General features: G+C 52.1%; 1 protein-coding gene across 1 annotated transcript; it reads right to left on the reverse strand.

Moving 5' to 3' along the window:
• Positions 1–26,825, reverse strand: ADRA1D (adrenoceptor alpha 1D). The gene is made up of 2 exons (XM_037017604.2): positions 24,890–26,825; positions 1–9,632 (listed from the first exon to the last, which is right to left on the reverse strand). The coding sequence occupies exons 1-2, from the start codon at positions 26,001–26,003 to the stop codon at positions 9,031–9,033; spliced, it is 1,716 nt and encodes a 571-aa protein (XP_036873499.2). The 5' UTR covers positions 26,004–26,825; the 3' UTR covers positions 1–9,030.
• Between the last annotated feature and the right edge of the window lie 241 nt (positions 26,826–27,066).

Genomic DNA, 27,066 nt, shown 5'->3' on the forward strand with positions numbered 1-27,066 from the left:
TGGACTTGTAGTATGAGGCAGGAGTTCAGGTCTATGCTTATTTTTCATTTTGGCTGGTTATCGCAATATTACTCATTAGAGATCCTGCAAAGTTTGATAGTCATATTTCTTTACTGTCAATATACCAGTCATTTTTTCCCCTCTTTCTTACTGCATTAAATATAGTTACTGCATAAAATACACTGTTGACTAAATGAGTGACATGGAGACCATAGCCTTGTTCCTGACTTTAATTGGAATGCTTCTAAAGTTTCTAATAAGCATGCTATTTGCCCTAGGTTTCTGGTGGATACCTTTTAACCGGATAAAGAAATTCCCTTCTGTATCTAATTTGTAAGCGTTTTATTACAAATGAATATGGAATTTTATCAAAATGCTTTTCTGCATCTATTGAGATTATCACTGGGTTTTTCTTCTTTTATCTGTTAATGTGTTAATTACAGTGATAACATTTCTAATGTTTTCCTTGTATTTCCTTGTATTAGGACAGTCAGCTTAGGCTACATTCTGTTCTGGTAACAGTCAATCCCCCAATATTGGCAAGTGACAAGAGAGGTTGATTTCTTGCTCATGTCACATGAACACTGAAGATTGATTTCATGTCTTCTTAATTCTAGGACCCTCGCTGGTGGAGCATCTCATGGTAGTTGCAAAAGAGAGATATACTGGAACATCTTAATGTTTCTGTGCAGAAATGGCATATGTTACTTCTAATCACATTCCACTGGTCGAAGCAAGTCATTGCTGTGCTTGATGTCAGTGAATAGACATATAATTCTCCTGCACAAAAGTGCCCAGCAGGTTGGGGCACTTTGACAAAGCAAATGTTTTGATGATAATACCATCCACCATACTGGTCATGATATATTATTATTTTAATATATTGCTGGATGTCCAAATATTTATTTAGGCTTTTGAATCTACAAGTTACCCAAGATTTTTTTTTCTATTGGATTTCTAGGGCTTTTCTCACTCCCTGCCCTTGGGCTTTTAAAATAATTTGGGTAGCTTTACATCTGTTTACTATATGTAGAGAAAGTATGTATAAATGGTTAAGTATCTGTTTCCTGAAGATTTGAAGAATTTACTTGTAAAGCTGGCTGGACTTACTGCTCTTTTTCTTGGAAGGGGATCTCTGACTATTGTTTTAATTTCTTTTATGGTTAGCGTTCTGTTAAGATTTTCCAGTTTTGTGGGGAAGATGCAATTTTGGCAGTTTATACTTTCTTAGAAAATTGACCTTTTGATGTTGGTTTAAATACTTACTGGTCTAAAATTGTTTACGGTATTCTCTCTTGTGACTTTATTTATATCCCCTTTTTCTTTCCAATGTGTTCTTTTTCACTGTATTTACATTGACCAGGTTTGGAAATATTTGCCACTTGCCTTTAGGCCTGAGTGATGTCCCTATTTAGGTTAGAAAACCACAGTCTCTCCCTGTAGCTCTTTCTACTCTTCAAAGCACATGTACAACAGGATCTTATCTGCTTCTCACAAAAGAGTGTGAGCTGGGCCCCAGTGACAAAGGAGGAAACCTAGGGCTTGGTGAGGTGGGGTCCTTGTTCCAGGCCTTAGGAGTTGGTGGTCTAGTGGGGACCCATGCTTGTTCTAGCTCTGGGCAAGAGCCAGATTGGTGCTGCCATTTGTGGTAGGTGATGGCAAAAGTGACCTCAGCTCTTTGCTCCTTCCTGTGACCACATGCTTTGCCACTTGGCCTTGCATCTCCTCCCACTAAAGAGATTGTTATGGACTGAGTTGTGTTCTCCCCAAATTCATATGTTGAAGCCCCAACCCAGCTCCCTGTGACAGATTGGAAGATTATTCAGCAAATATTCAGTCACTTTCCTTCTGAAAGCAGAGTATATTTTCTTGCCCCATTGACCTTGGGCCTCGCCAGCTGAAATTGTTTTGGCCAACTGGAATGTGAACAGGCATGATATGATATGAGCAGAAGCTTTAAACATATTTTCACAGTTTTGTACTTGCCATTTGTTATGAGAGGAACATTCCACCGATAGCTGATTTTTCAAGGAGAATATGGAGAAGAGGGGAAAAGATCTGAGCCCATGGAAACTGTCAGCAAATCTAGGACCTGCAGACAGACACATAAGCAAGATAAACAAATGCTTGCTCTTATAAGCTGGGAACTTAAGGGTGGCTTGTTTTGCAGCATTATCATGGCAACAGTTAACTGATACACCTCTCTTTGGGGGAGTCACCCAGCCCAAGAAGGGTATTTCTAGGCACAAGTTATACAGTGAGCAATGGGCCCATTGACTGGAAGCCATCCAGGGCACACAGGTGACTCAGGCCCAGCAAAGAAGCCTGGCAGAATGGGCCAAAGGATTCAGTTCCCTGGAGTATGCATTAGCTAATCTTTGAACACACCAGGTCCTTTCCTAAGGCAGGTGTTTTGCACCTGCTGTTCCCTCTGCCTGGAATGCTTTTCCCCAGAGATCTATACAATTTACTCCCTTACAATCTTCACACATATTTTCTCGCACATCACCTTCTACCAAAGAACTTCCCTGGATACTCTGTCTAAAAGTACAATCTCCCCATCCCCAGTACTTCCTATTCTCTTTCTCTACTTTTTTTTTTTGCTTATCACCATCTACTTATATTTTGTTTATGTTGTTGATTACCTATCACTCCTGTCTCTCCCAAAACGAGGACCATGGAGGTGGAGCTTTTTTTCTCTTGTACATGGAAGTATCCCCACCTACTGGGCAGATAGTAGGTGCTCAGTGAATATTATCAAAGCCTGCATTGTTCAGTGACCATCACCTGGCCATTTGTTATTGGCTGGAGGGTTCTGGGTGATTGAAAGGTGTCAGAAGACAACCCACTTGGGCAGGTACAGTTCACACCTGAGTTGGAGGAACGCCAACTGCTTGCCTAATCTGCAGGAGACCAGGCATCTGACACTGGTAGGCTTGCCCACTAGGGAGACCATAAGAAGTGTCCTAAAGGGCTTGGACATTACGGTTCTTCTGAGGGTTCCACTCTGAAATGGACCCAGGATGGATGGGATTAGAGACAAGTAAAGTGAACTTAAAGGCACAGGGTAGGACAAAGGCTGAGTCATGTAGATGGGAGGGTGGAGAAGGATGTGCCATGGAAACAGAGGCAGGACACACAGTGAGGTAAAGCTCTGAACTAGGAACCAGGCCCCATGCCTTGTGAACTAAATAAACTCCTCCTATGTACTTCCTGGCTCTGCCTCTGAACTCACTAATGGGCTTTCAGACTACAGTTTGGCTTCCTATCATTTGTCATCCTGAGGACATTGGCTTGCATAATAGTTAAGCTGTATTTCCCACTAAAAATTAGCACATTGGCTTTGGGCTTATGAAATTTACATCCTAGTATGTTAAGCTGTGTCAGCATATCTGAGACAGGAACTGGAGCACTGACTAGTCTCATTTTCTTGACCTGTTAATACTGAGGACTAGCACCTTGGCTGGGGGCAAGTTCGTTGAGCAAAATACCCCATGGAGCCTTTCGGGACACAGCCACCCAGATATTTTCTGGCATCCCCTTTTCCTTTTCACAGGTCTCTTTCAAAATCCTGCACATTTGGTCAGTCTACAAGGATGTCTAGGGCTTCTAGAAAACTTTTTTGTGTCAGGTTCCTGGAGAGCGGAAAGAAACCCTTACCTTATGCTGTTGCAGGTTAGATAACTGGATGCAGGCTTGAAATGTGTTGCTTGGCATAGGTAGCAGACACTGCGAGCTACCTGCCCCATATCCATTCTCTGCTCCTTCAGGCTGCCAGCATCCTGATTTTGTTCAGGTCAGCAATGTGCCCAATGTGCCCAACGAACCACATTGCCCTAAAGCAAGGGTCAGCAAACTTTCTGTAAAGGGCAAGCTAGTAAACTTAGGCAGTGCAAACCAAGAAGGAGCTTTCTTAAAATTTTTCCATCATGAAGTCTGTTAAAATTTTTCTTTTGACTCCCCCCTGCCCCAATCTGAGTTCGTGGGCTGTACAAAAAGGTGGAGGGCTGGATGCAGCCCACTCTGCAGACCTCTGCTCCCAGTCAATCACTCCATCCTGTTTTGTATTTTACCAGTCTCCCTTGCAAGGTGGTCCTGGTCCCTAAGGGAAGGCGTGTGGAGGAGAGGTGGTTCTGCACAAGCTTTCATTAGCTCAGTAAAAGGAGTCACATGCTACAGCCCAGACCTTTCGTCTTTTGTCTCTTCCTTGAATAAGAATGTGAATTATGGAGCCATTGATCATGATGAGGCAACCAAGAGGGCAAACGTCAACAAACAAAAATATAGGAACCAAAGATAGATTGGGCCTGTGACAAACAATGCCAGCAACCATCTACCTTGCAACTTATGATGTGAAAAATTACTGTGCCCTGGTTAGGCAGCTATTGATCAGCTTCCTTATTACTTGCAGCTGCGTTCTTAACCCATCAGTGTGCTTGAGATGTCTGTCATTATCTGAATTGCCCCTTCCCCTTCTAGGAGAATTACTCCACCCACAGGCATGGGTACCCAGACAGCTGTGTTTTGTATCACATGATCCATGCCATGCCCATCTGCTTGTCCAGCTGTTCAGACTTGTCCCCAAACTAACCAATCCATAGGCTCACCAGTGACCAATGACCTCTGTGACATGGCTCAAAAGATGAATGGGACCAATCTGGGTCTCTCCCAGCAATGGGAACCAGGATTCCTTCTTTGGTTTCTGGCAGGACAAAAAGAGGCAGATGTAAGCAGCATTGGTGGGGGGGGGGGCACATGGATGGCAAGTCCCTGGAAGGTACACCCACAGATGTCACCAGTGAGGTCTGAGCAGCTGCCTGCAGTGCATCCCTCCCTCTGGCTCCTGGCTCTGAAAGCTCGACCGTCATGGCCGCAGTTCCTGGGATTTTTTCTTGATTCCAAATGCACCCTGTAATTCTTGCTTCATTCTCCCCCAGAGCAGTTTTGAGAATGTGGGCCAGGGACCTGTTCAGCATTCTCTTTGTTGCTCTGCTCCTGCCAAGGGCTGGGTGGGAAGGGAAGAAATGCCAGCCCAGCCCGGCCCCCTTCCCAAAGGCCCCACCACCTGGGTCCCCCGGACTCTCCAGAGAGCTATTCCGAGCAGAGGCTGCAGGACCGGTTTAGCCTTTACAAGCATCTGGTTTTGTGCTTCACTGGAGCCACAAGACGGAGAAAAAAAGGAGATTCTTTCCAAGTAGACGGTGAACATGAAACCCCCTGGGGGTGTAACAGGATGGGAATAGAAACAGGGTCAGGGGGGCACTGGGGAGTCGGAGCTATGACAGGTCACTGAGGAGAGGGTGACTGAGGTCCCAAACCTTTCCCCAGGACCTGTCAGCGCCTGGAGCAAGAGGGACTATGGCTTGTGGTAGGGGGTCAGGGGAAAGGTCTTTAGGGAGTGGGGCTCCAAGTGGGAGGGGTGGGTGGGCTGGAGGGTCCATGGAGCACATGTTCAGGGCACCGCTGCCTCTATGGGTGGGGGACAATACAGGTTCTAGTCCCGTGAGAACTGGTGGGACCAGTGGGTGTGGGGGCCTCGCAAAGATGTGATGTTGAGCCAGTCACCAGGTGAGCAATGGGACAGTGTCCCAGGAAGGGTTGGTGGGCCAACTCCATCGATCCAGGATTTAATAAACACTCACACTGGCTTTGAGCAGCTCTGGGGACAGAGAGTCCACTTCACTGTGATGGATGCAGGTATGGGCTCAACAGTGGACTCTAAGCCAGGATGGCCTTGGTGCAAGCAAGCTTCCTAGGGGGCTGGGTGACGCTCAGGGCTTAGTTCTGAGCAGGGCATCCGGGAAAGAGACCTTGGGAAGATGATGGAGAGGGAAGAGGGTGGGCAGGGGCAGGGCCTCTGGGAGCCTGCAGCCTCAGCACCTGTGGCCTTGTCATGCCCACATGGCGTGGAGGTGACAGCTTTGCAGGAGGCAGGTGGGCTGGGGGTCATCCACAGGGAGGGTGAAGGCACACGGCTGGAATGAGAGACAGACCCTTGCAAGCCAGTTTTGTACAAGTGGTCAGTGCAATGATTTGGAAAGGATGAGATGGTGTGGACACTTGAGAAAAAGAAAATGAGAACACGGGGACATTTAAGGGCAGAGAGAGGCGCCTGCGCAGGAGGCAGAAAAAGTGTGGTCAGGGGAGCAGCAGAGATCCCAGGGGCGTGGCTTGGGCAGGGAGAGGAACATTTCCAGCATGCAGGGGTGGCCACCAGTAAGGAGTGCAGCAGAGACAGGGGAGGAGATGGGGGAAATGAAAGGTCCCAGGTGACTTGCAAAAGCAGCTCTGGGGGATAGTGGGGACAGAGGTCCCTGAAAGAGTGTGGGAAGCAAGGCAAGATGGGTGGCCAGAGCCCAGCTCAAGAGGGAGGGCAGACAGACTGGGCTGGGGCCTTGGGTGGGAAGCAGGAAAGAGGCTTTCTAAGGTGGGGGGCAGGGAGGCTTGGGCAAATGCCAGTGTCCTTGGAGGCTTGCTCTGTCTCTGGCACATCTTATAGGACCATCTCTTTCCCACTCACAAACTCCCTCAGGCCACACCCGATCCCTTGAGGACTGTGCAAAGTCCTACTCTCATTTTGATGGGTGCTGAGTCTTTCTCTCTCCCTGTTACCTTGACATTGCACTGGGGCCTCTGCAGACAACAGCTCCATTTTTAAATATGCGCTTCAGGTGCGTATAAAGGTCTCTTTAATCAGATGTGTGGGCCAGGCTTGGGCTGCAGCAGCTGAGGACCCAGGAAATAGTGCAGTGACTGTACTTCTTGCAGATGGCCCCAAACCATTTGTAAGAGGCTCCCTCCTCCAGAGGGCTGTTGCTATTCCCTCCCTTCCTCTTGGCCACTCTGTGACCCTTTGGCACGTCCTGAGGCCAAGGTCAGTAGCTCAGTGCTATGGATGACTAGAACCATACTCCTGGATGTCCCGGCTGTAGCACAGCCTCTTTGAGGGCTCTGCTGCCCTTTCCCATCTCCTGAAGGCTTCGTACTTGGTGTGGCAGTACAAGAGGAGCCAGCTGTGTGCAGAGGAACCCTGTGCCCAGAAGATGGGGGCTGAGGCTTGCTTCCATGCCTACTGGGTTATCCAGAGCAGGGAAGGACTCCTAAAGTCCTCCCGATGAAGGCTCCCTCCACACCCTGCTCCCTTGCCCCCACTGTTGACCTCCTGCGGGACCAACTGCCCTGAAACGTGGCAAGCCACATCCATCCTGCTCAGAGACCCTCCACTGCTGTTGAACCCCTGTCCGGGAGACCAGTGTGTGACCCTCTGATGCTGGGGGCTGTCCCATGCTGGCCGCATTTGACAGAGATGGCCTCTAGCTCTGTGAGAAGATGGCAAGGGCTGTCCTCCAGTGTCCCCAGTTTTTAGGATGGCTGATGTGTGGCAAAGTAGGACCCTCTTTGGGATGTGCAACATGCTCCAAGCACCTGTCTTCAACTGCCCTTCCTATGCCACAGATGGGATGCCAGGCCCAAAAGTCCAGGACCTGCTGTGGACCCTCAGTGTGAAAAGTCTTCTCCTGAACCCCAATTTTGACTGCCTTTTTACCTTTTAAAATTGGGGTGAGCAGGTCTGAAATTGTGACCTTTCATGCAGACTACCTCCCCAGGACAGGATGGAAACTTTTGACTCCAAATACTGGTTCAGTTGACCCCAGCAGCTGGCTCTTCCAGTTTCAGAATATCCTACTCCAGACACCCCAGGATATTATCTAATCAGCTCTCCTTCCAAGGGTCTGCTGGGCCACAGTCATCACTCCTGTGCTGGCTGGATGTAAGTGATTGACATCTAGCTGAAGACTGAACCATGCACCATGTCTTGGCAATGTGACATGTGCTGAATATTTTACTCAAAGCTAACGAGCATGGTTCCCAGGTAGGTGTCCCTTCCTTCACCATGTACACCTGTCTACTTGGGCTTGGTATTTCTTCATGTAATGTTTCACCCATTTAACTGATGGTCACCTCCCTCACTGAGGCCCTCAGAGCATCACAGATACATCTAGAGGGACTGAAAAAGCAAAAATGTGTGCTTCTGATTACTGTTTGATTCCTAAGACTAATCATGTGAAACTTAAAAGCCCACAAAACCCTTGCGTCCTTTAGTCATGCTTAAAGTCCTAAAGGACAGCAGCCATCAGTTAGAGAGACAGTTGAGTTGAAACCAGGAAGGTGAGTGCAGAACCAATCTGTCCTGTTGTGGGCCTTTAGTACTTGAAGGATTTTAGAAAAAAAAAAGGTTCTTTATGGGTTATAAGCTAAAGAGGGACAGTTTACACAGTTGGACAAAATAGAAGTACTCTTACCAATAAATATGTCTCAAAATGACAAATAAAGCTCTCCCCATTTGAGGGCTCCGGATCCCAGCCAGAAGTCATGGGCACAGGCATGAGGAGCTATGTACAGAGTGTAAACAGTAAGGCCCCTGGGGGCACAGAACAGGGGGATGGGCCAGGCAAGGGGGTGTGCATGGAGGAGCCTGGGCAGGGAGAGTGGGCCCACTGCAAATACAACAGGCTTCTAGGATGGTTATCCAATCTGCTGCCAAAGCTGTGGGTGGCAGTGGCAGGTCCACCCATTCCTTCAGGCGGCAGTAAGGAGAAATGGTGTCCATTGAGGAGCCCCGGACCCACTGACTTTTTCCCTAGGGGAGGCACTGGGGGCAGCCGGGTAGGGCCTCTGTGTCCTTTTCTCCCCAAGAGGAGGGCAGGCCTGCCTGGCCATACTTGGGGCTGTCTACCCAGGAATCAGGACATGGATGGGGCAGTGTTTCTTACGCAGGGACTGGGAGCAAATGGCCCCATGGAGCCCGCAGTCCCTCCCTTTGAAAGGCGCTCCTGGCATTTGTGTCCAGGAGGGAGCCCACAACTTCTCACCCTTCAAGGGCTCTACTCCCGTCATAGTTTCTCAGGGACACCACAGAGCGGCCGCTCCATCAGCGTCTGGGCTCCAGATCCACCTGGCCTCCTGGACAAACCCGGCCTCCCTCCCACGCCCCTCCCCAGCACACTCCCCAGCCCGGCGCAGGGGTCCTTAAATATCAGTCTCCCGGAGGTTGCCATAGTCGGCCAATTCGTAGGCCTGGCAGGTGGCGCCCTCCGCCACTTCGTGCGGGACGCCTAGGGACACCGCTTCCACCTCGGCGCGTAGGTTGCACGAGGCCTCTGCGCGTTGCGCGCTCCCGGGGCGGATCTTGTGCGACAGGCTGGAGACCTTGGCACGCAGCTGGGTGGTGGGTCTCCGCAACGGCCCGAGCAGCCTCCACTCGCGGAAGGCGCAGGGAGGCTTTCGACGGCCGGCGACCGGACCCTGCCCCTCGGGCTTGCCGGGGGAGCCGGGGGCCGAGGGCGCGGTGAGGGCCAGTGGGGCCCCGGGGGGCGCAGCGTCCCGGCCGGAGGCGCAGTCGGGGCGCAGGCCGCCGGGCGAGGCCCGCCAGTGGTGGCCGTAGACGCGCCAGAGGGGGCGCCGACGGCGGCGCCGGCGGCACTGGCAGCGCAGGAGGCGGAGGAAGGCGCGCTTGAACTCGCGGCTGGAGCACGGGTAGATGAGCGGGTTCACGCAGCTGTTGAAGTAGCCCAGCCAGAAGATAACCTTGAAAACGCTCTCGGAGGGCTTCAGCTGCGGGAACAGGGAGCCTGCAGGGAGCAAAGAGCCACGCTGGTCAGATGCTCCGGGAGAGGGACGCGCAGGTAGCCCCTGGTCGAAAAGGGTCCGCCCTCCCCACCCTCCCCGAACCCGGATGAGCCACCAACCGGGGCTCTCAAGGTCTCTCTCCCCAAGGGATCCCTGAAAGAACTTGAAGAATGAGCTTGAGCTTGTGGATGAGGAAAAATAATCTTCAGTTTCACTTATGTCTCTCTGAAATTGAGCATTTCCCTCGATGAATGTAGGCAATAAACCGAGGTAGATGAGACACAACCACGTGAAATTGCCGTTTTTGTAGCTCCAAACTGGGTGCAATATTGGCAGTTTCAAGTGGTTTAACTTAATGTTAGCAATTCCCCAAGATACTTTCCTATCACGTTCAGCTGTTGCAGATGTTTAAAAATATTGTCTAAGCTCCTCACTACTTGGAAATGACAGTCATTAGAACGCACAGCTAGATCTTGTTATTCAATGTCCTAACCTAGAATCATTTGTTACTAAATCACATATTTCACTTAAGAATATTTTTACAAGGTTTTCAATGAAATTGGTTTCACTTGCAATCTTTTGTATTTTCTGCATTTGAAAGCATGACTCTCAGAAGAGCTCAAAGGCTTCACCAGATGCCTGAGTAGTCTAGCACAAAAAAGGTAAGAACCCTTAAATTAAATGTTGGCCAAGACTTGCCCCATGCCAGGCCCTGTGTTGGGTTCACATCAAACATGGCCCTGCTCTCTTGGTAGCAATGTGCATAAAATATCATGAGAATGCAGGTGGGGTGATGGTAGTGCTCAGCATGTGGGGTGGGGAGCCTCCAGGGGTTCTCAGAGGATGGATAGGAGCCAGGTAGGATGAGGAGAGGCAGTGGGTGTTAGAAGTGGAAGGGGCTGGGGGGCAGGAGAATGATAAGTTTGGGACCTGGGAATGTTCTGTGGAATATGTTCAGAAAACTGCATGTGGGACAGCTGGTGAAGGGCCTTAAATGCTGGGAATTCCAGCTTTTATTTTGTGGGTAGTTGGGAGCCATGGGTATTTTAAGCAGGAGAGAGAGAGGGCCTAGAATGAAGTCTCATTAAACGCAATGCCCATGGCTGCCAGAACACAGGTCAGTGGGGCTGTCCCATTGGAAGTGATCCCCTGGGAAGGCCTCTGCAATGGCTTTGAGGGAGCAGAGTGCCAGGTGGGAGGGGATGGGGGTACGGGGGTCTGAGCTGTGCCTGGAAGATCCTCTCTCCTGGTATCCCCACTACTGACCTCAAAGAATCATATCTCCAAAAGGCACTTGACAAAATGCAAAGGTGTGATCCAGGAAGCAGAAACCACTCTCTCCTCCTCACTCATCCTCTGCAGCAACAGGGACAGAGGGTAGAGGGCAGGAGGGTCCTATCCTGGGCAGAATCTGCAGGTGCCCCAGAGGCTGAGCAGGCCAGGGGTAGGTGTTTGACAAATCATGGAGCCTGCTCTCTCTCCCGCTTCCCCCGAAAGAAAGAAGAGTAGTGTCCCCACTGATGGGGCAGAGGCACCATCTACTCCTCTCTGACCTGGGGGCTCTTTCATAGCACCTCCTGCCACATAGAGAATTCCTGGTGCTCGGAGACACTGTGGTGGAAGAGGAGGGTCACCGGTCTTTCAAACCGTGGTCATGCATCCCTGAGCAAGTTATTTGGCCATCCCAGTCTTATATTCCTTTTCTGAGAAATACAACAATATTTCTCTGGAAGGGATTTTGTGAAGACTCATAAATTTCTGGACACAGGACATATCAATCACTTAATAAAGTCTGGTGTCTATTCACTCCCCCTCTCCCTCTTTCTCTGGCTTTCGAAAGAGGAGACCTCAGCCCTGGGAGCAGACTCAATTCTCAGCTCTAGAGAGTAGCCAGAAACAGAAGCTGAGACCTGGTGGTCTGGGAGAGGCTGGGTATCAGTCAGGGGGTGTTAAGGAGGTGATTTCTCCTGGGAGAAGAGTTGGGTGGTCACCCCTGGAATGTGAGGGCCACCAGGGTTGACCTCAGCTTCTAGGAAGGTGGCCCTCTGACCAGAATCCCTCAAGGACTGACTGCAAAGTAAGACAGGGTGCTGAAAATAACTTTCTGACTCAGGCCACCATTCTCTTATATTTAGCCTGGGATGACAAATCAGTGGACTATGCTTTCAGCTGTGAGCCCCAAGCCAGCAAAGGGCATTCTTATCGGCATGGCTTTTATTCAGATTGGTGGGCGGCATGGCATGTTATAGTATGGCTGGGGCCTTACTGTTGTAAACAATGTTCTAGTTTATGCTCAGCCAACCTGTGCAGAAGCCTGCTTTGAACTGGCTCACTTCTAGGTACCAAGACAGTGCAGGTAACTATGGGTTTCCAGTCTATCTCCTTAAGACCATGTTTAGCACATTGTAGGTGTGCAACACATTCTGGCCCCTCTCTTTCTATCATACCCTGCATCCCATCCATCACCTATGCCTATTGGTTCCATAATCCCCTTACTTTGCACCCCTCTCCCATTATCCCTGGCTCCCAGCTCCCATCATCATCTGCCTGCAATAAGTGCCCTTCTCAGGGGGCCCCTCCTCTGCCCCCTGCCCTGGTCCACACGGCAGCTGAGGGGATCCTTTTGAAACATAAGCCTAAGCATTTCATTTCTTCACCTAAAACCCGCTTCCACTGCTGACTGCTACTTCCTGTCCTCTTGCTTTCTTCTCTGTACTTTGACTTTCTGCCAGCCCCTTGGACTTCTACCATGTCTGCTGAGCTGAGGCTCCCACTCATTCTTGCCTCAGCTGTTTTCTTCTCCATTCTTGCATGTCCACATCCTCTGGGATTGGATGGCACTTATCCAGCTGGATCCCAACTCTGGAGGGAGTCACCCACTCCCTGAGCACACTAGGGGTCTCTGACCTCAACTCTGTGTCCGGGGTTTCCAGCAGCCTGCTCTCCCCAGCACCTGCACCAGTTCCTTGGAGCCTTTACTCTTCTTTACAAGCCTGAGCTTGCCCACCCCTTCACCTTATCCAGGGCAGCTGATATCAGTTCCTGTTTCACAGAGAAAACGGAAGGCAAAGAAGTTAGGCACTTGCTCAAACCTTGCTCACCACTCTACCTCCCTGGTTAACCAAGGAGTCTCTCCTCCCACCCAGAGTTAGGGTCCCTTCCTGTGTTGTGGAGCTCTCCACGCATCAGTAGTCCCCTATGAGCATGCCTCTGCCACAGGTGTGCCCTCTCTGCTGGTTCTCTGGCTACAACTTCTTTCTCTCCACCCTTTCCATATCTGCTGCCTCCTCTTCCACACCTGCTTTGCACTCCACTGCTTTGCCTGCAGTCCCACCCCACCCAGGCCCTCAACCTGTGGACACAGCTCTCACCTCACCTGTGGCTTCCAGGACACCACTCTCTTGGATTTTCTACTGTGTCAATTTCCTTTGCAGCTTCTTCCTCCTGTCCCCATTGCTAAATGTAAGGTTGCCTTTCTAAGAGGATTCTTGTCCTCTCTTTTCTTGCATTCTCCTGACATATCCAGGCTTATGGTTTAAAATACTGACTGTAGGTTGATGACACCCACAATTCTACCTCTGGCTCAGACTGCTCTCCCAAATTCTAGATGCAGATCCATCTGCCTCCCAGACATGCCCACTTGGATGTCTACTAGCGTCTCAAAAATATTCTGCCACCATGAAGCTTACATTTCACTGAGCAAGACTGGCAGTATATAGGATAAACAAGGAAAATGCAAGTGTATCAAATAATAAAAGATGCTAAGGAAAAATAATAAAGCAAGGAAGGAAGATGAGAGGGATGAGTGTGAGAGAGAGTGTGAGTGTGTGTGTGTGTCTAGGGTGGTGGTATAAATTCTGGATAAGGTGGCCAGGGAAAGCCTGCTGAGAATGTGACATTTGAGTAAAGAGGATTGAGGCATATGGGCATTTGGGTGAAAAGCATTCCAGGCAGAGGGAATAGCAAGTGCAAAGGCTCTGAGGTGGCTCTGGCATGTTTGCAGCAGGAAGAATGGAAGGATTGAAGGTAAAAGATGAAGGAGATGAGGTTAGAACTCAACTACTGCCCTCCTCCCCCCACCCTCCCACCCTGTGCAAGACATCATCAGTTCTACCCTGGAGGGGTTCGGCAGCCCCCCCACTGTCTCTTGCTAGCACCCTTGCACCCTTCAATCTGTCCTCAACCTGGCAGCTAGAATGAGTCTTTAGAAATATGAACAGATCATGTCCCTCAGGCTCAAAACCCTCCAGGAGCTGCCCTTTCCCCTCATGGTAAAAGCCCATGACCCACACAGCTCAACATGCCCTTTCCCTGCCCCGCCATCCCCTCTGGCCTCCTCTCCTCCTACTACCCCCAGTTCTGGTGGAGGTAGCCCTCCTGTTGCTTCTTGGACATGCCAGACACACTTCTGCCTCGGGCCTTTGCACTTGCATCTCCCCAGAATCTTCTTCCCTCAGAGAGGCACATGGCTCATGCCCTCCCCTCTGCCAGTTTTCCGTGACTTCCCATTTAAGATTGCCATGCCCCGCAGCCCCCATGCTCCCCATCCCCCAGACCTGGCTCTATTCCTCTCCCTGCACTCATCACCTCCTCCCGTACTGTTTGAGTTGCATCTCTGTTCCTGCAGAAGTCCCTGGGACAGCTGGCACCTGTCTGCAGGGTGCTGCACTGCCATTGCCGGACAGCGTGCACATAGCAAACTCACAACAGGTGCTCAACGCTTGCTCAGTTTGCTGGATGAGTCCCTCTGCTCTACCCTACATGTCCAGTGCATCCCATTTTCTCTCTAGTGGGGTCTCTCCCTTCACCTTGTTCTGGAAGTCATTGCTTGGCCTGGCATCTCTTTTCGTTTACTTAGCTGTGACAGCCCCAAATGGTCTCCTGGCCTCGCTATGCACACAGCTGCTGTAGGCTTTTTCTAAAAAACTGTTTTCTCCCCTTCTCCTCTGAAAACTGTTAATGGCTTCCAGTGGCTCCAAGAAATAAACCTGAACTTTCTTATGTTTTATTCACATCTTTTTTGGACCCGGCAAATTCGGCCACATGAAGCCACAAGCAGGTCTTCCCACAAGGGCTCCTCATGCTGGAAGGTGCCTTCTGTTTGCCTCCACCCACCCCTCCAGCCTCGGGTCAGGTGTCCTCTCTGACTAAGCCTGGGTTAGGTGCCCTTTATGCAAGCCTGCATTTTCATAACATTTGTTACTGCTCTGTTTCCTGGACTCTAGGTCTCTTGAAGGCAGGGATGGCATTAATTGTTCTTTTCATTCTGGCCTCTAACGCAAGTGCCTGACCCAGAGCAGGGGCTGGAGCACATGCATTTAGCCACCTGTGAGGTGAGGAGGGAAGGACGCAGGGAGGAGGTGACCGCAAGCTTGGCTCTTGACACTCTTCTCTGCTTGTTCTCTCATGCGAGTCTCCCCTGAGCTTGCCCCACCTGCCTTCCCCAGTCCCTCTGCTGGGGTGCACATGTCAGGAGTCCAAGCTAATGTCCAGAGGGGGGCCAGCATGGCGCCCACACTCCTGGGGAAGCTGGCAGCCCATGAGGTTATCACAGGCCAGTCCCCCTCCTTAGGAGCAGCAATGCCCAGGCCCAGGAGACACTGCTTAAGGCTGAAGGGGACCAATCTGGCCAAGGCTCACTGAGGAGTAAAAGCTCTGAAGCCAAGGGGCGGACTGTGTGATTAACAGCACCCTTTTGGCATCACCAGAAGGGAACTTGTTCTTGGCAGCACGTCAGAATTCACAGCCAGCCTTGTTCACAACTTGCAGCCAACCACGAAATATCAGGCTGCACCCTGGCCTCCCCACCCCCACCCCTCTGCCATAGTGACGTTCCACCCACAGGCAGCCCTTCTCTCTGGCCAGCGGGATAGAAGCAGATCAAAAACAGCATGTTCTCCTAGCTGTTCAGGTCTCTTCTCACCAGTATGGCTAGGAGATAAGGGCTTCCCAGCCCTAGACTCGTCTCCCCCAGTTCTCTCAGCTGCTCACTCAGTGGCTCTGACTCTGGAGCTCCACAGCTCCTTCTTCAAGAGAGGCCAGGACTTCTGCCACCAGCCAGCATCTTTTTGCTATATTCTAAAGGGGCAGACAAGCCTCTCTAATAAGGCGCACTTGAACTGGCACCTGAAGACCCTGTGGGGGAGTGAGCCAAGCATCTAAGGAGAGAGAATTCCAGACAAAGGAAAGGACATGTGCAGGGGCCCTGAGGCAGCAGTGTACCTGAAAGATTGGAGAACAAGCAAGAAGTTAGCATTCCTGGGGCAGAGAAGGGGAAGGGAGAGTGGCAAGAGAAGGCTATTTTAAAGTGGAAACAATCATGGAAGGCTGTCAGGACGAGGTGGTCTGGATGGGGCTCAGGTCTCAGATGGATTGTGAGGACATGGAGGGGCAATCTGAGGGTGCTGTGGGGCCTGCTGTGCCATGCCAAATCGCTTTGCCAGTTTCCATGGTTAGCTGGCAGGTCCTCTGGCTCAAGATGGACCAGGAACAAGTCAGAAATTCTTCTGTGCCCCACATTTGCCTCAGGATCCTTGAGCCCTGTGGGGCTGGCAGAGAACTACTGGTCTGGCCCTGCACACTCTACTGCAGCTGTGGGGTGGGAGCGGGGGCAGCTCCTAGAGCCACAGAGGCTGCCTGGTGGGGCCCAAGGCTGGGAGGTGTGTCATAGACCTGTCCGACTCCTACTCCATTTCCCTTCAACTCCTTCCTCCCCTTCCCCCTCTCTCTCTTTTTGCCTTCTCTCTGCTCTTCTTTGTCACTTCTTAGCTCACTTAGTTGTTGATCTATGGCCCTACAGAGGCCACAAGCTCTAGCACCGGAGGCTGAAGTCCCTGCCAAGTGGCCCTGTTCTGAGCATGGGCCTCTGTGCTCCAGAGCCACACTGGCAGTGGCTCATGGTCTGAGCAGATCAGCACTCATGCCCCAGGAGAGAAGGTCCCAGGCAGTGGTCACCCTGTCCCAGCATGGAGTTGCCTGGCAATACCTACCAGGCCTCAATGCCAGCTCTCAGGGGCCCAGGACACTGTTCTCCTGGGTTACCATCCCCAACGCGAGGGCTGGTAAACCCTCTCACATTTGCAGGAGACCTTTTTGGTGGGCATATTGCTCATGAAGCGGAGTGGAGCACAGCTCACACGCGGCTGGGGTAGCCCAGGACCTCTGAGACTTTCCCTTGAGGGGTGGGCTCAAGGGCTCTGGACTCTGTGGGAGGAAGTAGTTGTGTCTCTTGTCAATGCTCAGGACCTCACCACGGCCAGGATGCAGGGTGCAAGGGAGCATGGAATGAGCCTGGAGGATGTGTGCAGGGGCTGACAGGTTGGGTGAGATTTAAAGCTTGAAACACGGCTGCTGACTGGCCCTTCTGTCTGGCCCCAGCCTGAGCTCTGACCCAGGCAAGAGGTAACAAGGACTCTGGAACCAGGGCACATACATTCCAATCCCACTGTGACATTTAAGATTAACATTAATATCAGGATAGTTTTAAAAGAAGGAAGGAGCTAGGGAGATTCTTGTAATTAGGTGAGAAGGAGGCAAGATTACAGTAAGAAGCAGGGGAGGGGTTGAGGACGAAGTGGTCCCATGGCCAAGATAGTCATTTTCAAGAGTAGCTGTGGACACATCTGCATGCTGTGGTGGGCAGCAGAGAGGGGGAAGACAGGAAAGGCCAGGAAGCAACTGATGGAGTATGATCCTCAGGAAGGAAAGGCGTGAGGGCGACTCAGAGCTGACAGGAACCTGAGAGACCTCTGAGGACACCCTTGGTCCTCCTCGCCTGAGGAGGCTTGACTGTGAAAAGTGCGCAGCTGGACACTGGTTTGCACTGGCTCATGAGAACTGGTCGTTACATTTTCAGGAATTTTGCAAGCCAGTTGGTATCTCTTTGGTAGCTTGAAATTGACCACAGTGGGGATATTTACACCATGGAGATGGGCAGATGCTACAAATAGCCCTGACTCCAGAGCCCATTGTTTAACATTCACTAGCACACCACTGTGAACCACAGGGAGGAATGGCCTGATTCAGGGTTTGGGGCTCACAGAGGTAGGGGACGTGAGGGAGTTAAAGATGGCAAGAGAGAGTGAAGTGTCATATGGGACTAGCAGGCCAGGGAAGGGAGGCCCAGTTGACCAGAGGACAAGGTGAGGGGCAGGGAGGTGAAGGTCTGCTTAAGGCTGGCTCAGTGAGCAGGTGTAACGGGACCCAAAGTGCAGATGGGCTCAGGTGGCAGAGATTAACTGCAGATTTGTGGGGAGGTAGACCAAGGTGGGCACTCAGGCTGGGGTGTGGCCCTGGGAGGAAGGGAGGAGTGGGTAGTCATGGTAGTCTCTAGGCCTAGGTGTCATTATGGGTCTGCCTCAGTACACTGGAGTCAGACTGATGACCAGAGTTAGGGATGAGAGAGGGGGAGAAAGTATGTGACCCCAATACCCAGGTCTTTAATGAATCAGGCAGAGTGATCAAGAGTTCATCAGATATTTGGTCCGAACATGTTAGCAAGACTTGGGCAGAGGACAAGACCCTGAGAGGAGGAGGGTTCTGTGGCCAAAGATAGAAGTCCACTCCCATCAGTGATGTATATTTTTCTTTTACCAAAACAATCTATTTTCTACCTCTGTCCACTGAATCATTGACCAACTCAGTATCAGTGAATAGCTGAAAGGTCAGATTGTGGTCTTTAAAAGATCATTTTCTACTAAAAGAGACCAGGGCTCTTTAGAGAAATGGCAGCTTCCAGGTCCAGGGCAAAAGAAAGTACAAGTCTGAAATATCTTATCGGATCAGAAAGTAAGTAAGGAAGTGCTCAAGTCTCTCTAGGTTATGCCAAAGATCTCAGGAATCAACTTGCAAGGGTGCCCATTGGCCAACCCCAAAACAGTGATGTCTGTTAACATGGCAGATTTAAAAATCAGTGTCATACTAAAAAAACCTCATTGGTCACCTTTGAAAAGAATGCTAGGGAACTGACTCTCCCGATAAAGGGGCACATTGCACAGCTGTGCTGTTTTTCCACCTTAGACTCCACTTCAAGTAACCAAACAGCCAGTAGTGAATTTTTTTGACTTCCAGCAAATAAACGTAGAAGGAATGAGAAGATTCGGTGATCACCACTTTCAGCCCCATGATATATGGATCCAGGGCATCATCAATGGCTGCTAAAACTAGCCGATGAAAGGCTGAAGGGACACTTTATAATGGGTGGATCAGGCTGACCACACCTGAATCCCTGATCAATCATAACATCCCAAGAGAGAAGAATTCTTGCCCCAAATACTGAACTTGAATCAGATTGAGCCAGTTTATAGGACATACACAAAACAGAGGGACACATTAAATGGCACTATGGGATGCAAACTCCAGACTGTGGGCTACTCCATGGGACAACAATCTGGTTTCATTCTCATGGCACCAGCTCCCCACTGCTTCTGGCCTTGGCCTGATGGCAAATACCCACAGACAGCCCCACCCCGTCATTCCTAGTGACCCCAGGAAGACCTGGGCAGACCTCAGAGGGCCATGGTGATGGTTCTCTTGGCCAGTGCTCTCAGATGCATATGTGGAATTTACCGTCCACAGCCGGCTGCTTCCCAGTCTGGACACCAATTCCTCAGCATGACTCAAGCCACTCTCTCTCCTGCCTCCTCTTGCTCTCTCTCTCTTTGTAATTAAGGCATAAGATACTGAAAGTCAGGTTTATAAAGTGCATACATCTTAAGAGCATGGCTTGATGATATTACATATGCATACACCAGTGTAACCATTACCCAAATGAAGATATGGAACATTGCCAGCCCTTCAGAAGGTTTCTTGGTGCACTTTCCCAGTCAATTTCACACAGGCAAGCACTGTCACACACAGGTAACCACTATCTTGGTTTGTATCATCCCTGATTAGTTTTGCCTGTTTTTGAATTTCATATATACACAATCATATAGCTGCTTTTAGATCTGGTTTATTTTGTCCAGTGTTGTGTCTGTGAAATTCATCCAGGCTGCCACGAGCATCAAGTTTGTTATTTTTCATGGCAGTATGTAGTCCAGGCAATGAAAACACTATTATTTATTTACCTATTCTCCTGCTCATGGCATCTCACCTCGTCTTGTGACCCCTCTCCTCATAGGCTCTACATTCTAGCTCATCCACACCACAGGGTACCCCACAAACACCTCCACTCCTCCATGCCTACATATGCACAGTTTCCTCTGCCCTCACACTTTATGGTATGTGTAAAAATACTGACAGTTACAGTGCACTGTGATAGAAGCATGAAGGGGAGCATGAAGAAGTACTTAACTAAACCTGGGCGTGGTCCAGGAGGCAGCAATAGCACAGGTCTAGACGGACAGTATGGGAGCGAAGTCCAGGTATGGTTCCCAGGGGCTGCACTGTCCTGGACTTCCAATATCGGTGCCTCTGGATGGCTGGTACACCTTGAGGTGTATTTGGGGAGAGGCCCGTGGACTCAGCCTCTGAGACTGCTTTGCGTGATGGAGACTGACTCAGAGGCCAGTGAGGCTTGGTGATCTGCCTAAGAGAGGGGGCTGGGGTCACTAGGAATGACAGGGAGTGGGGCTATCACAGGGGTGTGTGTGGTGTAAGTCCCAGTGGACAGGTCCACCTCTGGGCATGGCTTGGAGCACTTGCTGGCAGGCCAATGCCAGAAACAGTGAGGAGCTGGCACCATGAGAGATCAAGGAGTGTATGGGAGAGGGCAGAGCACCTCTGCAGGTGGATGCCTGCCCAGGACAGAGTTTCCCCAGTCCCTCTGCTCCCACAGAGAGGGGCTTGAATTTCTATACCAAAAGGCTGGCTCAGACCTCTTCAGGAGAGGGTAGTCTTGCTCTAAGTGCCCCAGGGCAAAGGCTTTAATTAGGTGCATTTCCAACTGCCCATGCCCCCTTTCCTGGGGATCCTCCTTGGAAGTCTGCAGGCAGCAGGTTCTACCTGCTGCCATTCCCCATATGCACCCTATAAGTTTGGGCTCCTCTAGACATTGGGCTAAAAGATTCCTGTAAGGAGGGACCTGTATGCAATGCCCTGTGATTTCCCAAGGCAACCAGTTCTGCACCAGCTTGCTAGTGTGAGGGCAGGGGGTACCATCTGTCACAGGGCCCTCCTGCCAAGGTACTATCTGCCAAGAGCCCCTCCTCCAAAGGCCCCAAGGATTGGTGACCACGTACTCTGTCATCCAGACTGGAACACCTTTGAGAATGAAAGGGGAGCAATACTATAGTAATCATGCCTGTCAACGGGCAGAGCCAGGACTATCCTGGGCCAACCAGCTTGTGTAGTTATTTGCATGGAGCAGACAGCTCACTCAGCTGGGCATCAGTGCAGAACGCCAGGCAGGTGGGCAACCTCTCATGTGGCAGGTGATGCTTCTCATGTGCACATGCAGCTCCCTGGGTGCTCTGGTGGAGCGGGCACTGTTGTCCCTGGCCTTGCTGCCCCAAATCACAGGGTTGGATGCATGATCTCATGTTCACTGAGCTCAGCCTCTGCCTACCTGTCACACACCCTGCAATTGCCCCTCAGAGGGACAGGTCAGTGGGAGATCCCTTTCCAGGCTCCTCAGGATTTTAAGTGTCTGACATTTGGGCTCCCCAGAGCCCCAAATTTCAGGACACCCCCATCTGTGTCTCTCTCTGCCACTGCTCTGGCCTAACCCACAGCATTTCAGGTGGCAGTCCATGGCCCACTGTGCCAATGTCCTTCTGAGGCCCTGGGTTCCTTTCCTAAGCCTCTCAATGCCCCCTGGGCTGTTGGGGATGCTCACTGGCTGTGTCACTGCCATAGCTGGGGCTACTGCTTCCATCAGCTTTGTGTGTGGGGGTAGCCAGATCATGACAGATCGGAATAGTCTGTTTCCCTGCTTGGCTCTGTCCTTTTTGCTCATTATTGTCAGGTTCCACTCAATTCAGCTCCACCAGCAGTCCTGGGCTCTGTTCCAGGGCTCAGAAGGCTGGGCACAGCACAGAGCAGTAGGCAGGAGGAGAAAGGACACTGTGGGGTCCCCACCAGGTGTGAGGAGAAGCAGAGATGAAGGGATTGAGAAAGAGCAGTGTGCCAACAAGGGGCAAAGGTCATGGAAATTTAGGGATGACTTCTTGGAAGAGGAGGGCATTTGATTAGGACCTCAAAACACAGTAGCTTTTTGCAGTGTTGATTGTTAACAGTGACAAATTAGAAAAACCTAACACTCAGCAGAGGACTGCATCAACACACCACAGGATGTTCTCAAGTGGAACACCGTTCTGCTGTTAACATGAACCAGCCTGGAGAAATCTCAGTGACATGCCTTGGGTGCAAAAAGCAAACTGAAGAATGATAGCCCATGGTGTCATTTCTATAAACCTTAAACACATCCAAGACAATACGATGTGTTATATGGATATAGATGTTTGTAGTAAGAGTATGAACATGTGAACAGGAGCGATAACCTCCAGATTTACCTCTGGACAGGGAGAGAACAAAAGAAGGGCAAAGGAAAGGGACAGGAGTGGATGCTTACTTGTGGCTGCACTCTAGTTCTCTGAACAGAGAGAGTAAGGGATCTGGGGCACATATGGCAAAATGTTAACATCTGTTCAGTATGGGTGATTATGGGTACATGAGCACTTGTTATATTATTTTCTCCTTATCTATGCATTATGCTGTAATTAAAATGTTAATTGAAATATAGTTGATATACAATATTATATTGATTTCAGGTGTACAATGTAGGGATCTGACAGTTATATACATTATTAAATGCTCACTGTGATGAGGTAGTTACCATCTGTCTCTGTAGAAAGATATTACAATATTGTTGACTATGCTGTGCTTTCATCCCCATGACGAATTTATTTTATAATTGGGATTTTGTACCTCTTTATCCCCTTCACCTGTTTCACCAGTCCCCTGGCCCTACTCCCCTGTGGCAGCCACTGTTGTCTGTTGTAACTAAAAACTTTAAAAGAAGCTAAAAGACCATAAAGGAAGATTGTATTCTCTACATACCATGATTATTCCCTGCAGGGAGCCAGTGTGAACCAAGAGTGGGGGACAGTGAGGGGGAAGAGGGCACCTGGGACAGGGCATAGCTGGGCAAAGCCAGAGCAGGGGTTGGTTGGTGGGGCATAGCAGCTGGGAGAAGAGGTTCCAAATCCTGGGTGGGTGGGTTTCTAAAGCAGGGGCATGCTGACTTTCTCCTGCCTGCCTGTTTACTGCCCTCCCCAGCTATGAGGCTTGGTGTCAGTTCCTCCTTCTCCCCCAACAGCAGCCTCTGGTTGGATGACTTTCAAGTCAGTAATTTAGTCATTCCTTACCTTGTATTCAGCACCTGCTACAAAAGCAATAGCTTACATTGCACTCACTATGTGCCATAGTAATATTCACACATACAAACTCACTGAAGTCTCCCAACACCCCCACAGTGGGCATTATTACCATCACCACCATCCCTATTTTATAGATAAGGAAATAGGCACAGAGAGTCTCAGGAACTGGCTGGAGGTTACACAGCTAGAAAGGGGGCAGAGCTGGGATTTGAACCCAGGCTGAAGGGTTCACCCAGTGCCTGCGGTCCCTGCTGCTGGGCTGTATTGCTCCTCACATGCAAGGCACCATGCTGGGTGCTATGGATTCGGTGACAACACAGTCCTGCCCTTGCAGAGCTTCTGGCTAGTGGGGGAAGGAACACACAGATGGGATCACAGCTGAGAAGCTAGTAAAGGAAGAAAGCCTTGAGCCCCAAGGAAGAAAATATAGAGAACACCCTGAGACTGAGGCATCCAGGAAGGCCTCTCTGAGGAAGAGACATATAAACCCAGACCTAAAGAATGGGAGTTAGCTAGGAGGGGATTGGGGTGGGCAGGCCAGACAGAGGGGAGAGCAAGTGCGAGGGTATGAACTGGGCATGGGGGAGGAACTGGAGGAGGATCGTACGAACCAAGCATGCAGTGAGCAAGAGGCAGGGCGACAAAGCCCTGGGGCCAGAGGGGAGGTGGCCCATCACTCAGGCCCTGTCACAGGAGGGGACCCACACATCCAGGTCTGCCCACACTGCCCTGGTCTGTGCCTGTGGCCCCAGAGAAAATATTCATAATGTCTTGTTTTGATTTGGACAATAATAAGTCTGAAGGTCACCTCTTACGGGCCACGGTGGAGAGTTTGGATTTTGTTCTCAGGGCAGTGTGAAAGCATTGAGGGCTTTAGGAGAAAGCGACACTCTAATTTATAATGTATAAAGTTCACTCTGGCTGCTGTGTGGAGAGGACCTGCAGGGGAGCAGGAGGGAGGCCATTGTCCCTTTCCTGACTCAGCCACAGAGTGTGGAAGGAGTGAGGCCTGGAAAAGGCAGCGGAGGCCGGGCTTGGGCCAGCTGAGCTCGCAGCCATGAGCAAAATGACTCAGGGAAAATGTGGCCCCAGAGGTGCTGCTCCCCTTCCCCTCCCTGTGTTGACCCAGCTCCCAGAAGGGGCTGAAGGGGTGGGAAGAAGCCCCTGAGAACAGTTGCCCACCTCTTGGTTCTGCAGGGATGCTTGTGAAAGAAATAGGCAAACTCTCCTGAAGAGCTAAAGGGTTCAGGAAATTTAAGAAATGACGATGAACAATATTAACTTTCCACTTGATCATTTGCCTCTGTCCCTTTCCTTCTCACCCTCACACAGCCCTCCACCTCCAAGAGGAGATTTCAGAAGTGAGAGCCCAGGGCATTCACAGATACCAGCTGGGGAGGGTCTCTCAGTGGGGCCAGCTTCCAAACTGAATGACTGAGGGAGAAGGTAGGTGGTTTCTGGTGCCTGTTACGTACATGTTGACTGGCCAGCGCTTGCCGCCCATGAATGAATCCATAGGCCCACTTTGTGCACCCACCTTTCGAGGAGTGACATTTATATCTGGGCTGGGGTAGGGCGTGAGACATATAGATGACCACCCTACACTGCTGACCATCTACTATGAGCAGATGCCTGCACAGATTTCCACAGACCTTTTATATTTAGAGGGGTTTACAAGCCAGGCTTGTAAAGGCAAGGAAGAGGGGTAAGAGCACAAAAGTTAGAAGCCTGTCAAACCCTGCAGGCCTAAAATGATCTTCGTTGGTCCTCCACAAAGCGGCATGCACCCGCCTGAGAACTGGGAGTTACTAAGCCAATCTCCCATGTTCAGGTGGAGAGTCACCCTTCACCTGGGAGGGCCATCCAAGTCTATGTGCCAGGAAGGCACTGCCACAAACTCATGGAGGAAGGGAGGGGCTGGTGGCAGAGGGGTTACTCACCGAGAGGCAGGACGAAGAAAAATGGGAACCAGCAGAGCACAAAGACACCCACGACGATGGCCAGTGTCTTGGCCGCCTTCTTCTCACGGGAGAACTTGAGTAGCCGCACGGACAGGGAGCTGCGTAAAGTGTGGCCCTTGGCACTGCGCGTGCCGTGCGCCCCGTCTGGGCCGGTGCTGGCGCCGCGACAGTGAATGCGCAGCACCACCTCGGAGGCCTTGCCTCGCTCTCGCTTAACTCCCGCCTCAAGGCTGCGTGTGGTGCTTCGTGCCACCACGTACACGCGGCAATACATGACGATGATGACAGCCATGGGCAGGTAGAAGGAGCACACGGAGGAAAAGACAGCGTAGCCCACCTCCTCCGTGATGCCGCAGAAGCGCTCGTCAGGGGGCACTGGCTCCTTCCAGCCCAGCAGCGGCCCCACAGACACCACGAGGGCTACGGCCCAGAGCAGAGCCAGGATGGCAGCTGCCTTGCGCTCGGTCATGATGGCGGGGTACTTGAGCGAGTGGCGCACGCCCACGTACCGGTCCACCGAGATGGTGCAGAGGCTGAGGATGGAGGCCGTGCAGCACAGCACGTCCACGGCGGCCCACACGTCACAGAAGGCCCGGCCAAAGGCCCAGAAGCCCAGAACTTCCATGGTGGCCGAGAAGGGCAGCACCGTGGCGCTCAGCAGCAGGTCAGCCACGGCGAGGTTCACAATGAAATAGTTAGTGACCGTCTGCAGGTGGCGATTGCAGGCCACAGAAAGAATGACGAGCAGGTTGCCCGCCACCGCGGTGAGAATGAAGGCGGCCAGAAAGACGCCAACGCCCACGCCCTGCGCGCTCACCACCAGCCCCCCGACGGCCGCCGTGCCGTTCACCTCGCCACCCGCGCCCGCGCCCCCAGGCTCCCCGGAGGAGGTCCGGTTGTCCTCGCCGCCGCCCGCGCCCACCACGCCGCCGCCGCCGCCGCCCGCGGACCCCGGCACGCTGCCCACCGCCGGGCCCTCCGAGGCGGCCGAGCCGCCCGCGCCGCCCCCGCCGCCGCCCGCGCTGGAGCCCCCGGCGCTGCTCTCCGGGCGGGGTCCCTCGAAACTGACGCTCAGGAGATCTCGGAAAGTCATCTCAACGCGTGGCCGTCGGGGCCCGGGCTCGGGCACAGGACGAGCGACTGGCAGGGAGGGGGGCACCAGGCATAGCCGCAGAGCTCCGGTTGCAGCCCCGCGTGCCGGTCCCGTCGGGGTCCTGCCCAAGTTCCTGTGACGCGGAGCGCGGCTGCTGGCGAGCGGAGCCGAGCCGGCCCGCCGCGGAGTGGGACCGGAGAGCCGGCGCCGGCGATGCGCGCTCTCTGAGCGTGCCCTGGCGAGCGGGCAAAGCGGCGGCTCGGGCCGGGCGGTGCAGGCACAGCCGCTGCGGCGCTCTCCTCTGGGCGCGGGGGCGGGACGGAGGAGGGGCAGCGCTCGAAGGAGGAGGGGGCGGCCCGCGCCGAGGGAGGGGGCGCCGCGCGCGCGGGCAGAAGCGGCTGTGCCTGTGCTCGCCGGACGAGCGGACGATCTGGGGTCCGGAGAGGCCGCGGCGCTGGCGCCGGCTCCGGCCCCGCGGCAGCCACCCCCGCCTCGCCGCAGGTGCCCACGCCCGCCGTCTACCCTCGCGGTCAGCTTGGCGCTCTCTCCCGTGCCTCTCCCGAGCCCCTTCCTCCTTTCTTCTCTGCTTCGTCCCTCTGCCTCCCGCCCTTTCTCCGCCTTTCGGTCACTCGCTGGTGCCCTTGGGCGCGCGGAGCGTAGAAGGCGCGATTCCTATGTTACCGGGCTCCCGGCTCCGGCCGCCAGAGAGCAGCAAGCGCCCGGGGTCTGCGGACTGCGGACTGGACCGCGCCGCGCTGCGGCGGGCCCCCTCCTGGGACTGCCAGGTTGGATTTACCGAGCCTCCTTCCTTCTCTCAAGCCACTGGTCGGGGGAGGGTCTCAAACACCTCTGTCCAGTGCGGTGGCGTGAGAGAGCCCCGGAAGGGATCGGATGTCTGTGCAGGATTGTGCGGGGCGAAGGAATGAGACTTCGTGGTTACAGCCCTCGGACCCTGCCCACGACACATCTGTTAGCATATACCAACTTCTGCACTAACTTTGTTCCATATCAAATGTCGGAATAAAACATCCTTGCTCCACTAAATTAGCGGCTTCGTTCTGCA

This window comes from Manis javanica, chromosome 5 (genome assembly GCF_040802235.1).
Source record: "Manis javanica isolate MJ-LG chromosome 5, MJ_LKY, whole genome shotgun sequence".
NCBI lineage: Eukaryota > Metazoa > Chordata > Mammalia > Pholidota > Manidae > Manis > Manis javanica.

What these genes read in the sequence shown, in the direction of transcription:
- ADRA1D (XM_037017604.2), bottom strand. Translation starts at nt 26,003, where the DNA reads ATGACTTTCCGAGATCTCCTGAGCGTCAGTTTCGAGGGACCCCGCCCG. An exon ending in TTTCTTCGTCCTGCCTCTCG is followed by an intron (nt 9,633 to 24,889) that starts GTGAGTAACCCC and finishes TGCTCCCTGCAG; the next exon opens with GCTCCCTGTTCCCGCAGCTG.